At 39.8% G+C, this 15673-nt stretch overlaps 1 protein-coding gene across 1 annotated transcript; it reads right to left on the bottom strand.

The window, feature by feature from the left end:
• Positions 1-636: 636 nt before the first annotated feature.
• Positions 637-1890, bottom strand: LOC140945424 (D-inositol 3-phosphate glycosyltransferase-like). Its single transcript, XM_073394450.1, has one exon. The coding sequence runs from the start codon at positions 1888-1890 to the stop codon at positions 637-639; it is 1254 nt and encodes a 417-aa protein (XP_073250551.1).
• Positions 1891-15673: the final 13783 nt, after the last annotated feature.

Below are 15673 nucleotides of genomic sequence, written 5' to 3'. Positions count from 1 at the left end.
CGTCAGTTTAATATAGTGTTTTCACATGACGTCACGGCGGCCATATTTTTGTTCCAAAAAAGAGAAACGGCGGCCAAGTTGGTGTTCCAAACCAATCCTGTGGGAGCTAACTCTTTTTTTATATAAACGCTTTCTTTTTTCCAATAAATTGGCGTAGACGCTCGCCATGTGAGTGAAAACGCTCCATGGGAGATAGTACACACGTCCAAAGAAAAACCAACTAACCATTTTAAATTACAATGGTTTCAACAAAACAAAATGAGAATGACTCAAATCCCAAGGCTATTTCTTCAAAACCAGCTAGCGCTGATCAAAATTTGGAAAACGTTTGCGATATCCAGTAAAATGACGTCAATAGTATAGGATATCGCCAGAAAAAGGGACGGCAACTGAGAAGCCCTGGGGACGAAGTTGAAGAAAGAAACTTAACATCGACCGAGGTAAGCTTGTTTTTAAAGTATGAATTATTTCAAATGAATTATAAAACAATTATTGGATTCGGCTTTCGAATGATCTGAAAATTATGCCGATCTCGTAGGATGTTATCCGCCTCGGCCAATACCCTCCACGATCTACAAAATTCTTTAGATCATACTCAGCCTCATCCTATCATTGCTCATTTAAATTATCGTTACTTTACTTTGAGTACATACTTGATTTCTTACTATAAACCATCTTCCACATCGTGTCAACAAGGGATTTGCACTGTCTCTCCCAACTGAATCTCTCTTCATAGCTTCTTCGAAGACTTTGGATTTCCTCAAGCCGCTGTGCCCTAGATTTTTGATGGATAGCTGCAATTGCCTTTGCCCATTCCTTGGGGTCATTCGAATCAATCACAAATGACATACCCATTGGAAGACAACGCAGTGCTTCTCCAAATCCAGAGTTTCCACTTACCAGAATGGGAAGACCGGCTGACATGGCTTCCAGTGCTGTCAAGCCAAATCCCTCAGTTCTTGAAGGCATAATGGCCACATCAACTTCACAAAACAACTCTTTTAATCTTTGCTTGTCTTTCAAGAATGATCTGACAAACAACTGGTTTCTTGGAATGCCCGTCTGGCATAAAATTTTCGCGACTTCATCCTGCTTTCCATCAGGTGCACCAACAAAGATCAGACGGTAAGAACTGTCCTTCAATTCAACTATTGCTTGAACGGCAATGTCGTATCCTTTGAGACTGAAGTCTTCAAAATCACCACGGCCAAAGGTTAACACCTTGAACTTCGCACTTGCTCGCGTAGTAGCATGCTCAACCTCTGAAAACTCTTTAAAGGTGCCTGGCATGAGCTGGAAGACATCTTGATGAGATGAACGCAAGTGGGACGAGAATGCTTCTGTCAACTTGGGCCCAACTGCCACAACGAGATCTGCAAGTTGACACAGCTCAACTTCAGCTCTGTTCTTTCCTTCTCCCTTGGTAATTGCGCCAGGATAGTTCTTATACATTGCTAGCTCTTCAGGTTCGGTGTGCACTACCTGAACCCACTTGCAACAATGAAACTCTTGGATGATTTGAGCTTGTTTACCCAGCTTTGCACCATGACCAATCACGACCTGAATGTCAAGGTCTCTTGGTGGGAAGCTCAACCAATCAAGAGGATCACTAAAGCCAGGGCGACGATGTACTTCCATAATGGAAATGTTATGAGCCTTGGCAGCTCTCTTGTCATCTTCACCGCACTCAAACTGAGGTACAATAATAGTTACTTCTACGTTTGGTTGTTTTGCCAAATGTATGGCAAGCGTTCTGTTAATTGTTGACAAGCCACCCTTAGATGACCCCCACTCATCAGCCAGGAGGGAAACTTTTAAGATTGAAGGCTGTGCATGACGTTGTGTTTTACCAGAAAAGTCTAAATACAATTCCTGAAAGCAAACCAACATTGTATATTTCAAAATAGCACTTTTAGTGAGGGTGCCGACAAGAAAGAGTTTGAACCAACATTTGTAAAACCTGATTCCATCAAATTAAAGATGATGTCAACTTAACTAGCAAAACAAAACCATGTTGAGAGGAAAAAGGAGCACACCGCAATACATACGGTATACGCGTTAATTAAAGACGTTCAACGTACCTGAATATGGCGAGAATTGAATTTTTATGGGTCACCTCACCGTAAAACTAACGTAAACGCGAACACAAACCTTAACTTTTAGCTCTAAGCCTCACCCTAACCCCAACTTAAACCCTAACCCTAACTCATACCGAATTTGTTGTTGGTTCTCTCCATAACCAGTTGAGTTTGTTGCTGGTTCTCTCCCTTACTCCCACAGGGTTATCTCCGGTAGTCCGGTTTTCCTCTGTCCTTAAAAATCAACACTTCCAAATTCCAATTGGATCAGGAACGCACGGAAACGTTTCAACGAGTTCTTGTGAACTCCTAAGAGCTCCGTGGGTAAACAAATTACAATTACAATAACTCACTGACTCATAAGACTGACAAAACAAGGTTTCTTGATGTCGAATATGGTATATTCTGGTGTGTTGAGATTTAACAACGAAACGCACTTGCTCGTCTTTGCTTAATTATGACGGCATTCGGATTCCTTTGCCCCAATTCCTAATTCTTCGAGACATTCAGGCAGTTCGTGAACGAAGAGAGAACCTGTGAAGGATATTACGGGAATTTTCCAAAAGAGGAAAAAGTTTAGCAGGAGCTCTTTACAAGAAAAACGGATAAACCGAGACAAAGAGTGTTCTCGACGATTTTAAAATGCCTAAACTGGAAAAAAAGTCTTCACAGTTGCCATCGTGTCATCACTACGAGAGACTCGCAGTTTTAACAAGGTTTTCTGCCTTCAAAAACTTTTAGGACAAACGTTATGTAAGTAATATTTAAAAAGAAAAGAAGAAGCAGAGACGAAAAGTAGCTTTTGTGACTTGGAAAATGCCTTGACTGGCACAAATCCTCCAACAATCACGCGATAGGAGGTAAGTGTCACTTGAAATGGCACGATTTCAAGATCTACAACGACCGCTACAATTTGAGTAAACTTTTTCATTGCTTGGATAGGCTAATATTCTACAAGGCTTTCAAAAGGGAGTGCATCAGAGCTCTAAGTAGCAGTGCTAGCCTGCGACTAGGTTGAGCCTCAATCTACCACTATTTCCTTCGTTTTCTAAAGCATTTTTCATATTGTTTGTCGAATTTTAGTATCTACGGTATTTACATTATTTTATAGGCTTATGTTTTTTAATAGTTTTCTAGTTATTATGGCAGATGTAGAGCTGCCCTCTGGATACACTGCAATAAATGATCATCATCACCATTGTCATCGTCATCGCCACTCTACAGAAGGCTGATGTCTATAAAATGTTTAACCGATAGTAGTAATACTAACCGCACGTGGAATGTTCTGGATGGGCAAGTACAATTTACATAACAGACTCGTTCTTCCTGTAGGTATCGAGGTGTTATGGAACTCTACTTCTGCTAGGTCTTCGTCTTTAACGACACGAACTCGTAATTCAGTCTTGAACTCGTCTTCTAATAACCTGTTCAAATGTAAACCAAAGATATCCATGCTGTAATAACGGTTGCCTAACAGTAAGCTTAATAAATATAAAAGACAAAGTCCTGACCTATTCAATTTGCATTTTTTTCTTTTCCTGCTGAGATGAATTCGGAATCAACTAGATAGGCAAAAAACATGCTGGCGTCCAACAGTTGCTTGCAATATGAGGCCGGTTGAGAGACGTCTTCTTTACGTGTAATATTGCACCAGCGCGTGCATCAGCCATACGTTACACGTGGTATTAATAGAAAAAAATCTTCAAAGAACTTGCTGCCGAAGTCAAAAGGATGCTTAACCACCTATTCGCATGATTATTCAGTTTTCATGATTTTGCAATTTCCTCAAAAACCAACATTCCAAATTCCAATTCAACCAGGAATCAGGTAGACGAAGAATCACTTTGTGGATGTGCTATCTCCAAATCATGATTTGTTTATTTTATTCACTTTATTATTCAATTACAAAGTGGTTCTACTGGGTTGGGGGGGGGGAGGGTGGGAAATTGTGTAGCTTGAAAGATGGGATGCGCTCCTGGCCTTGTTCTTGCATGGGTATGTGATGTATAGAAAAAAGCTTACCTGAGGAAAACATCATTCACTTCCTCATCATTGAATGGACATATTCCTCCTGATACAAAAACAAATGCTTTGTCCTCTCCTGGTATCATATCTTGCTTCGAACTGCCGTCAGCAAATGTTATGTCTCTTTTTTCAAGATATTGTATCAGCAAATGTGTAAGGTGAGTATGACAACAAATAAGGCGCAAAATGTCTGGAATATCCGGACGAAAGTAAGCGAAGAAACTTGCTGGTCTGCGCGGCTTCCTTATCAATCGGGTCATGAAACTAATAATTCCAAGTCTTTCAACACTGGAGTTTTCTTGACGCCAGTCAAGAAGATAGGAATATCTGGAAGAACCAAAATTTAAAGAGTGAGAACCAGATTGAAGGGAGTTGCTATGAACCTTTAAATGGCACAGGTAAAATTTGAGCCGTGCTACGTAATCGCCGTCTGATATAACGAATCAACTTCGAAAAGGAGTGCGAGTACTTTTGTAAAGGGAAAATAGTAAGAGCTTATCTTAACGCGTTAAGTGAAAAAAAAGCCAGTAAGCACTTCGTTCATGAGCCGTCAACCTCTTTTCCACAACTAGAGTGAGAAGACTTGAAGAATATTGTTTGAATTTTTATTTTGTGCGAACCACCTGAGTAATATCTATCCTGAGTGGGATAGAGCATGAGAAATAAAGTTTTAAAAGAAAAACTGTCATTTTTGGTAACTTCCTGGATGCATTTTCCAAACAAACCCAAAAACCTAAACCTAAAACTCTCCAATATGTCGCATGGAGAGTTTAAATTCTGAGCTTATTATTTTTTGCAAATGGGAAACTAAAAAAGCCTGTGTTTAATCCATGTTGCGACATGGTCCATCGCATACCAGTTTACAGGTTTAAGTCACGCAAATCGAACCTGTACACAGACCATCGATTTTCTCTTTGTAGATCGTCGAGCTCACACATGGAAATAAAAACCGCAGGGGAATTTATTGTGTTCAAGCGCAAGGGGTTTAGGGTAGAGGTGGGGAAAGGAGAAAACAGGCGCGCGCTGTCGAAGAGAAAACGTCTGTGGATAGGCGATCTCAAACTTGATTCAACAGCATCCAACACCATGAGGTGTTTCGATACAGTTTTTCAGAGGCCATACCGATATTTTTCAATCGCATTAAAAGTGGTTTTTTCCTCGTCCGATCGCTATACAAATTTTCACCAGTAACTGGCTATGGATCGAAATTTGTGAAAATGTAGTTTTAAGCAGAATCAATAATACTATGACAACAGTAAACAAAAAACTTTGAAACTGATAAAAGCTGAATTTTGTGTGATCTAGACCAGCTACTGAAAATCCAACACTGGGAACTTAAAGTTTGGTGTTTAGCAAACAATCTCCGTAAGAAGTAAAAAATTCTGTATGTTTGAATTCGACTAAAACGAAAATATATTTCAAACCTTAAATTTTCAATAGCCGAGATAGATTATTTAATAATATTTTAGTTTTTAAGATCGCAAGAACGGAAATACACCAAAATTTCCTAGCAACGAGCTTAGATATTAAGCAGCATTCTGACGCTACTTAAGAGTAATTTGAGTCATTTTTAACGTTTTTGCTAAATAATCTATCACGGTTATTGAAAATTTAAGGTTTGAAATATATTTTCGTTTTAGTCGAATTCAAACATACAGAATTTTTTACTTCTTTCAGAGGTTATTCGCTAAACACCAAACTTTAAGTTCCTAGTGCTGGATTTTCAATAGCTGGTCTAGATCGCGCAAAATTAGGCGTTTATCAATTTTAAAGTTTTTTGTTTATTGTTGTCATGGTAATAACAAATTTCAAGCTATAGTCAATCATTGGTGAAAATTTTTAGCGATCAGACGAGGATAAAATCACTTTTAAAGCGATTGAAAAATATCGGTATAGCCTCTGAAAAAACTATATCGAAACACCACAAAACAGATCTAACATGCTGCGTCCAACAATGTTGAATGAAGTTGGACTAACACTTACAATTGTTAGATCCGTTAAACAGTGGCTTTTAAAAACGTCCATCTATTCTAAATAACTAAATGATTTTTTTAGCGTCTTTACCCTGAAAATCGTTGAACCTGGATCCTAACAAAACTCCCGTCAAACTGTGCAGGTTTCACCAGATCAGTGAGTTCAGTCCATTCCTTTTTTTCTTCCTCGCAATTCAGGAACAACACTCTCACATGGCATTTAGTGGGATCTGGATTAAAGTCCTGCTGGTCTTGAAGAGAAACTGGCAGCTGAATGGTTACAGGCCTAAAGAACTGGACAACCTCAGAGCATTTTATTCGCAGAATAGGTCCAAGAAATACACCTTCCTCTTCACATTCTTTATTTGGAACTTCTTGCACCTGTACCATTTAAAAGAGTAATCATCAGCAGTTAATTTCATGTACTAGTCTTTAGGCTTTAAAATTGACGTGGATTCCCCATCAGTTAAAAAAAAAAGTTAACGTAATTTGACTAGCAAAAAGATCTCTACAAATACTCTGTAAACGATTGTTCAGTCAAGCCCTCTAGACTGGTCACTATTAGATCGTCATTTCTTAAAAAAACCGTATCACTTTAAAAAGCCTTTATCTGCTTTATGATGATAGGTTCTTTATAAATTGACCTTTTGAAACACACCAACCTTTAACTCCAGGGTAAACGGTGACTCGGGTGCAACAGCATTTTCGGGGATTGTAACCGTCACGCCTGGATAATCAGGATGACTGAATAAACCGCCAGCAGATGTGATTGTGTAAGGCGGAGAAGATTTGAGACGGCAAACCACTGCATATGTTGAGCACTCATTGATATCAGCTTGAGCAACGGGGAATAAGAGGTCTGGTATATCCTTGTGAGAAGGGCGCTCATCTTCGATGTCTGTTACCGACAAAAAAATACAAGTAAAATGTAACTATCATAACAATTTTTTTTTTTACGTCCTTTGCCCTCTAAAAAAGACTGACGTTATAGAAATCAAGACTTGAAACAAGCTTCAGATCGAGAGCGCAATCGCAACTGCAACACTTATATACTATCTCAAAAAAAAAAACAAAACCCTTCAGCATTACGGATGACGTGCCAAACGGTTATCTATAGTTGCTATGAGTCTACTACATAGATAAAATTTCTATACCTTGGCGACATCGCAAGTCTTTGATTCCACTCACGTCTTCCCATTCATTGGTCTCCTTGTTGATCTGCCGTTTTATCACCACTTCGTAGCCCCGTAGTTCCGGTGCACTGTGAGAAAGTGACAAAGTCACCATGGCATTGAATTGCAGGCGTTGGCCATCGTGGGAAGATAGTTCAATAACATTGCTGACAATGGCCTCGTGTTCCTGTAGTGGGGGCGAGCAGACACTGGATTTCCATCTGTAGACCACTATTGACGTAGGCTCAGACACAGCATTTGGATGGAATATGAAGTGGACAGCCCCCAGTTTGAGGTTCCAGCGAGTACCTTCACTTGTCAATGTTCCTCTGCAATAAGTTAAAATTTTAATAGTTGGTTGCTTTCAACTAAAAACTACAATAAACAGAAAATATAATATGTAAAGCGTTTTTGCCAGCAGAGGACAAAAACTGGACAATTCTGGTTTTCGTTCCAGACAGCGTAGGGGTCCGAGTCAACGCTAGTCTACATCCTTCTAAGATATAAGTAAGTAAGAATCACCGGTAATAAAATATAACGAGGTTGTAGGTTTAAAACGCTTTAGACAAGTTTAACTTATTCAGTTAAACTAAAAATGGTGTTTATCAGACCTCGCACGATTCTTGCCCCCCTTACCTGTTTCCAAAGTCGTAAAGATTTCAAAGCCCAATCTACACGTATCCGTATGTTTTGAAACGCACTTTTCTTTATTTTGGCATTTCGGTTTTCCGTGCACAAAACGATCACCAAAACGCAACTTTGAAAAACGCTTTCAAGAGTGAAAGATAGATTTCCCTTACTGATTACGAGGGATGGAGTTGTCATCGTCGGAGGTTCCGCTGCATTTTATTTAAACGGTACTTACCTTGTAATGACACTCCGGCTTTTGCCAACATCAGAATTTTCTTCAGCCTCCGATTCATCTTCAGGCTCTAGTATAACCTCTTCTTTAGTGGCTTTCACAGGAAATTCAGAGTCGACCTCTTCTTCTTCTTTTTCTTCTTCGTCAACAAACCAAGGTACTCCACTTTGTTCGAATGAAGACTTCTTTCTTCCTTGTGGAACATAGACGTCTAGGAAAACAGTATACAGGAAGCTACTACTCAAAAAATTGTTCAGTTTTATTGAAGCGGAATTCGACATATATGGAACGAAAGGAACAATTTGTTCGCAAATCACGTTTAATGGTACAAATTTTGCTTTATCGGAAAACTTCCAGATTTTAAGCTTGGCAAGCGCGATGTTTTTACAGGTTTTACAGTGAATGCTGACGAGCGAAAAAATGATGTTTTCAAAAGCTTCAATAATAATCGATCAAGACTTTTTCTTACTAACGACTAAAATAACTGGGTGACAAAGAAGGAGTTGCTACATCTAAAAATACTCAACTTGAGTTTGCTCACGTGAGTCAGTAAAACTTAACAAACCATAGTGGTAATCAGACATCGGTAAGAAAATAAGCGAGCTGAAACTCTTCTTCGCGGAGTTAACAAAGGCAGCCGTTAATCGCTATGGTCCTACATGGTTACAAAATTAAGTTTCATCAAACCTCACAAGATAGAAGAGAGTATAAAATGTGACAGTTCGATAAGTCTGATAGACGAATGACTTCCCCTGCCTTTTTTGGCTTCACCAGATTATAGGTAAAAAAATTTAACTTTTTCAGAAATATTCTACTCGCGCTTGTTAGGTACGAGACGACAATAGCAAACACGGTGCTACGCGCCTCGTTTGTCATCTCATAATTTGCGCGCGCTGTAGAACGTTTTTATTAATTATTGAATGAGGGTGAGTATAATGTGAACCATTATGCAGTTCGAGGCGTTGCTATCCCCACACCCACCTGTAATAAACATACTGGTCATTCCCTTTTTCTTCAACTCTAGAACATGCGTTGCACCAGAAAATAAAGGATTACCACTCACATCCAGCCATCTTAACCCCTTTAAGTCACCAATCTCAGAGGGCAGTTCTGTAAGTTTGTTGCCATACAAGTGCAGCTCCTCAAGCTGGCTCAACTTCTGTAAACTGGTAGGTAAACTAACCAACCGGTTGTTACTCACATCCAGCCACCTTAGCTCCTTTAAGTCACCAATCTCAGATGGCAGTTTTGTAAGTTTGTTACCATACAAGTGCAGCTCCTCAAGCTGGTTCAACTTCTGTATACTTGTAGGTAAACTAACCAACCGGTTGTTACTCACATCCAGCCACCTCAGCTCCTTTAAGTCACTAATCTCAGAAGGCAGTTTTGTAAGTTTGTTACCATACAAGTGCAGCTCCTCAAGCTGCTTCAGCTTCTGTATACTGGTAGGTAAACTAACCAACTGGTTGTTACTCACATCCAGCCTCCTCAGCTCTGTCAAGTCACCAATCTCAGAAAGAAGTTCTGTAAGTTTGTTATCAGACAAGTACAGCTCCTCAAGCTGGTTCAGCTTCTGTATACTGGTAGATAAACTAACCAACTGGTTGTTACTGACATCCAGGCTCTTCAGCTCCGTTAAGTCACCAATCTCAGAAGGCAGTTTTGTAAGTTTATTATCAGACAAGTACAGCTCCTCAAGCTGGTTCAGCTCAAGTATACTAGTAGGTAAACTAACCAACTGGTTGCTACTCACATCCAGGCGCAACAACCCTTGTAAATCACCAATCTTACCGGGCAGTTCTGTAAGTTTATTACCAGACAGATGGAGCTCCTCAAGCTGTTTCAGCTTCTGTATACTGGTGGGTAAACCAACCAATTCGTTGTTACTCACAAACAGCCCCCTCAGCTCCTTTAAGTCACCAATCTCAGAAGGTAGTTCTTTAAGCTTGTTACCATACAAGTGCAGCTCCTTAAGCTGGTTCAGCTTCCGTATACTGGTAGGTAAACCTTCCAACTGGTTGCTTCTTACATCCAGCCACCTCAGTTCCTTTAAGTCACCAATCTCAGAAGGTAGTTCTTTAAGCTTGTTACCATACAAGTTCAGCTCCTCAAGCTGGTCCAGCTTCTGTATACTGGTAGGTAAACCAACCAACTGGCCATAGTTGTTACTCACATCCAGTCTTCTCAGCTCCGTTAAGTTACCAATCTCAGAAGGCAGTTCTGTAAGTTTGTTATCAGACACGTACAGCTCCTCAAGCTGGTTCAGCTCAAGTATACTGGTAGGTAAACCAACCAACTGGTTGTTACTCACATCCAGCCTCCTCAGCTCCTTTAAGTAACCAATCTCACAAGGCAATTGTGTGAGTTTGTTACCGTCCAAGTGCAGCCTCTCAAGCTGGTTCAGTTCAAGTATACTGGAAGGTAAACCAACCAACTGGTTGTTACTTACATCCAGCCACCTCAACTCCTTTAAGTCACCAATCTCAGCAGGTAGTTCTGTAAGTCTGTTACCATTCAAATTGAGCTTGATAAGATTTCTCAGCTTGTTAATACTTGCTGGTAATTCAGTCAGGTTATTGTTATCCAGGCCAAGTTCGTCCACTGTTCGTTCAGTGACTGCATCAGGTAACCTAGATAGTCCTTTTCCACTTAGATTCAAACTTGCTCCCCCACCTTCATCATTAACATAAGCTTTTAATTTTGCACTGGAATAATCCTCCATGATTCATATTATTAATAAAGGCAGCCGTATCCTTTCTTTGTAATCTAAAATAAAAAAAATAAAAATAGTAATTAGCAAATAAACATTATTGATCACCCCTGACAAAGTATCTTTTAAGTTCACCTATTTAAAAATAGGTGAACTTTAAACGAAATCTTCAGAAAGTGCATATGAATTAAACATCTTTACAAGACAAACTTTATTTATCACTATTTACTCAAAATATTTCGCCGTTTCTGATTGCCTCAAGTCCCCTGGCCAACGCTTCACAACCAGCTGGCATTGACCAAGGGCTTATCTCGGGTCTCGTTTTGCTCCTATTTGTTTCTACCACCTAGCAAGATGTCATCGCGCAGGTTAAGGTATCTTGGTATGCCCCCAAATATGCGGCAAATGGCTTCATTCTTGTGATCATTGTGATCATTCTTATGATCATTTTGCTCCGAAGATCAACCGTTTTGGTGTTAGGTTTCCCCATGGGGTGCTGAAAGTGGCAATCCTTTTTATTCCGGGTCCAGTAGGAGCTGGTGGTAACTCTGCTTTATGTCCAGCTTGGAGAAGATGACACAATCTAGCCAGAGTTTCACGCTGGCTGTTATCATGTGTGGCTCTGGGTGAACACCATGTTACTGGTCCTCGCTCAGGTACTTCTTAAAAAATCTCTTCCTCAATACACTGCACCAATCATTTCTTGAGCGGTTGTTGTCGTGGTAGATAATGAGTAATTAGTGTAGGTTTAAGTGCAACAGGTACCGCCTCTGGCTTCATGCTGAACTTTGCGTAGAAATCTTCATCGTTCTTGCAGTCCTCGGCTTGATCTTGGCAATACCTTGGAAGACGTGATTGAACTTCTCAGAGATTCTTAATGAGTGCGAATTGAGAATCTCAGTGATTCCAGGGTTTGAGCTATCTGTATGGTAACAGTTTTCGCCTGATCCCCTGATTTAATCTTCCGGACTTGCTTTAGATGCCTCCCTGCTTGAGAGTAAAATTCATCATCAGAGCTTGTGGAATTGTCGGAAGCTGTCTCTTCTGCAGTTTTCTTCACTTGCTTCTTCCACTCTTTATTCTTTGGCTGCTTCTGCTATGACTTCTGATGTTTGTCTTTACTCCCAGCTCTACACACGACTGCAAAGTGGTTGCACTTTTGGCATTTTAAGCACTTTTTCTGTATGCAGGACAGCTCTTCCCTGCTGGATGAGTTGCACTTTGTCCACAGTATTCACAAGGCTGCTTCTTCTGGTCCTCTGGTTTCTCTCTGCTCGGTCTGCGTCTTCCCCAGTTCTGGCTCTCTTTATACCTTCGGGAATTTTCATGCCGCTTACCTCAGGGGCACCCAACGAGAATATAGTTCAAAACCACTTAAACAGCATTGTTACACGCATTTTAGTATTTAAACGGTAGACATAGGCATATTTTCATCCCCTAAAAATTTTTCACCTGTTCGGATTTCCTAGCTGAAAGTCCAGTGATCCGAAAATTACAGGGATCAAAGCTTACCTTTTCGAAAATCTCAGCCAGAAAAAAGGCTCCCGAACTGATTCTAGGTGACCTTTTTAGGGTAAAAATCCGTTAAAAATGGACAATCATACCATTTTTTAGATGTTCGAAAATCCTAGGAAAGGCAGGTAAGCAAGAAATTTTACAAATGTTGCGAAAATTCTAGATCTTAAATCGTCTTCCGAACAGATATATTCCGAAAATTGACGTTGGGTGTCCCTGTTACCTGAAGTGAAGTGTGTTCCATCTGAGCAGCTTCGGTGAGAATTGATTGTTAATTGCTTTCTGCATTAGGGACATCATTAGGGCTTAGTTATTGATCGTCTGGATAAGATGCGCGAGTATCCTGTGTTGACAAGCCGTTCCAAACTTCCATTCGTTTGCTTTCTCTATTAGACGAGCAGCATGCGTTTCCGTGGTTTCCATGGCAACATGAACGATTGAATACAACCTTAAAATTTCACTTTTCCTCAGTTTACATAAAATTCGCTCATTAGATTCTCCTTTAAACTTGCACACAGCTTACTATAATTAATCATTACCATTTGAACCTTATTTGACCAAATTTAAATAAACGGGTAATTGTACTATAATTATTTTAAAAATGTGTCACAAAAATTGTCTGTTCAACTTCCATTTTAAAATTATCATTATTTGAAATACGATAAAAGTAAAAATTCTGCCAAATATCACAAAATTTTGATGAGTAGATTTTGAGAAATCGCCTTCTGTTTATCATTGCTTTTTTCGCCGCCATGTTTGTTTGTCTAATTTACATGTAAAACACCCGCCGTCACGTGAGTTACGGCCGACTGCCCGCAAAACTGTGTTTAGCCACCCTTAGGGGCCAACCATTTAACTCTTGAGGGGGGTGGGGGGATGATTTTGAAAAAAAAATTTCCTGCAAGCGCTTGTCGGAAGAAAAAAATTGCATGCAGCACAAATGTAATAGAAAGCTTATGGGAAAAAAAGAAAAATATATATCCTGCCCACCAGATTGCTAGAAAAAAAATCCCTGATGACCAGAAATCTCCCACCCCTCCACTTAAGAGTTAAATGGTCGGCCCCTAACGTTAAAAAAAACGGAAAACTGAAAAGTGATAGCGTGATCATGTGCCCTACGCGAGGTGAAAATTAGGAATGGAGTGGACTTTACATCGACAATTACTGGGGAAGGGGGGTGGGGGTGCGGGAGGGTAGGGGAGCTGGGGACACTGAATTTTCTCCTACCAGGGATGCCATTTTGGAATGGAAGCCGAGAAAGACCTGGTTACCACTCAAGTTGCATAAGAAGGGGGTTTGATGCCCAACGATGGTAGCCATAGTTTCCATAGGGATATGTGGGTATCTTATAAAACATATCTGCAAGGAGGAGGAGAGATGAACATGATGAAAATCAAAGTAACAAGGCATCTATTGTTCAGACCCATTCTCAGGGTTCTTTCCTACCCATGAATCCTTCCATTCCAACGTCTTGTCCCCCTGTTTTTGAGTTGGGAAGTTTAACTCTTATCCCCAAATGACTGTTTTGCTTGAGTTTGAAAACAAGGAAATTTGCACATTAACAGCTAATTTTTTAAAAAAAATTGTAGGTGGAAAACATTCCAAACAGGATGCTAGAAAATGTGCTGACTTAACTCAGAAAAGAAATTCTGAAAGACATCAACATCGTTGGAGCAGGGGGTCGGGAATTAGTTTTCACCCTAAAAATGCTTTTAGTTCAAATCCCCAGCCTATAGGGTCTGTGCCTTGCCTTCCCCACCTTCAGCTTAACATCATGAGAGGTGAATACATTAGCGAATTCCGCCTATAATTGATCAGGATTTTTTTAGGCTTCACTTGACTTCAGAAACGTTATGAGAAATGCTGTAAATGAATAAAGTCACGCAACACATGTTAAAGGGACAGTGTCCCGATTATGCGCACGCGCGAGCGTCATCTGTTTTTTCTTCATAAGACAATAGAACTGTCAAATTGACTCGACAAGATTTCCTTCCGGACCGCACCGCCGACAGAGATTTGTTGTTTATATTCTCAACTAATATTTTAGACTTTCGAAGAAGTCTTTCGTCTTATATAAAAATTTGGCTTGCGGTTCGAAGACTCATCGCAATTTTATCGCTAGCTGGGCCGCCTCGCGACCCGAAAATCTCGTTCCGCTCGCTTTAAAAACATATTTTCTAATTTGAAACTCGTGTCAGAGGTCAATCGCTCCAAGTCCAGTAATATCTGCCTGATTTCCTCGCGTTCTAGCCTCAAACGTTTCAAAGACATAAATAAAAATGCAATCTCAACGCTATGAATCATCACAAAGGTTAGTCAAAAATGATATTATGATTTCATGCCACTAGTTTTTCAAAACATGTAGCGCCTGTTTGTTTGATTTTGTCGGCCGTAGGGAGATTCATTTAAAAGTATACTAACGCGTCGTTAGTAGTAGTAGTAAACCTTTATTTAACTAGGGTAATCACTTCAGAATACTTAAAAGTATATCTGTTATCAATAGGAGCCCTAAATTAAGACTAATAAAGAAGTTCAAAATAAATAATAAGAAACTAAGTAACTATAAGTTAATAATAGAAAAACTTGGAAAACATTCTGCTTCACGAAGCTCCCCTCCACAAGATCTCCTCAGTCACATCAATGTCTCAAAGGTTTCTTTCTTACAGTCTTTATTGCTGCTGTTTCATTTCTGCGTATTCCTTTCACAATTATCTGAGCTTGTATGGAAGCTAGCAGAAGAAATAAGCCTTCAGTCGGCATCAAAGTGCTTCCAATCTTTTGGTCCTCCGGCCAACGGCAATAAAAGTAACGCCAAAAAATCCAGATTTTGCCCAAATGGAAACTTAACAGGAACAATATATCATTGATCTATAATCCTGAGAAGTTTTAGTGTGGTATTGAACCCGGCCAAGCGCGATGCAAACGGATTTTTCAAGATTGTCTTACTCTCCTCGCATCTTTTGATTTCGCGACATCCTGTCCAAAAATCAAAGTTTGGTGCATGCGCAGTAACGGGATACTGTTCCTTTAAGACCGTACCGCATAACTTGATTTTTTCTGGTATCTTTTAGTTTTCTATTGTCTCCAAAACAATCAAGATGTTTCACCAATTTCCACCAACAAATAATAGTAGACATTTTGATTTTGACAGAAAAATTTGCATTATATTGCTATCGACACGTTTCAATAGGCATGATTCCATAATGTACCAAACCCACCTTGGCCTAGGAACTTAGCCGGGAATTTAGTTTCTAAATCACCTCACCACATCTACTAACACCTTTGATAAAAAATTTATGTCTTGCATCGAAGTTCTTAAATGAAAATGAACTTAATAT

This window comes from Porites lutea, chromosome 8 (genome assembly GCF_958299795.1).
Source record: "Porites lutea chromosome 8, jaPorLute2.1, whole genome shotgun sequence".
In the NCBI taxonomy this organism is placed as follows: Eukaryota; Metazoa; Cnidaria; class Anthozoa; order Scleractinia; family Poritidae; genus Porites; species Porites lutea.
This window is presented reverse-complemented; position numbering and strand designations above follow the sequence as displayed.

Excerpts from the sequence above, each read along its gene's own strand:
- LOC140945424 (XM_073394450.1), bottom strand. The coding sequence starts at position 1,890 with ATGTTGGTTTGCTTTCAGGAATTGTATTTAGACTTTTCTGGTAAAACA.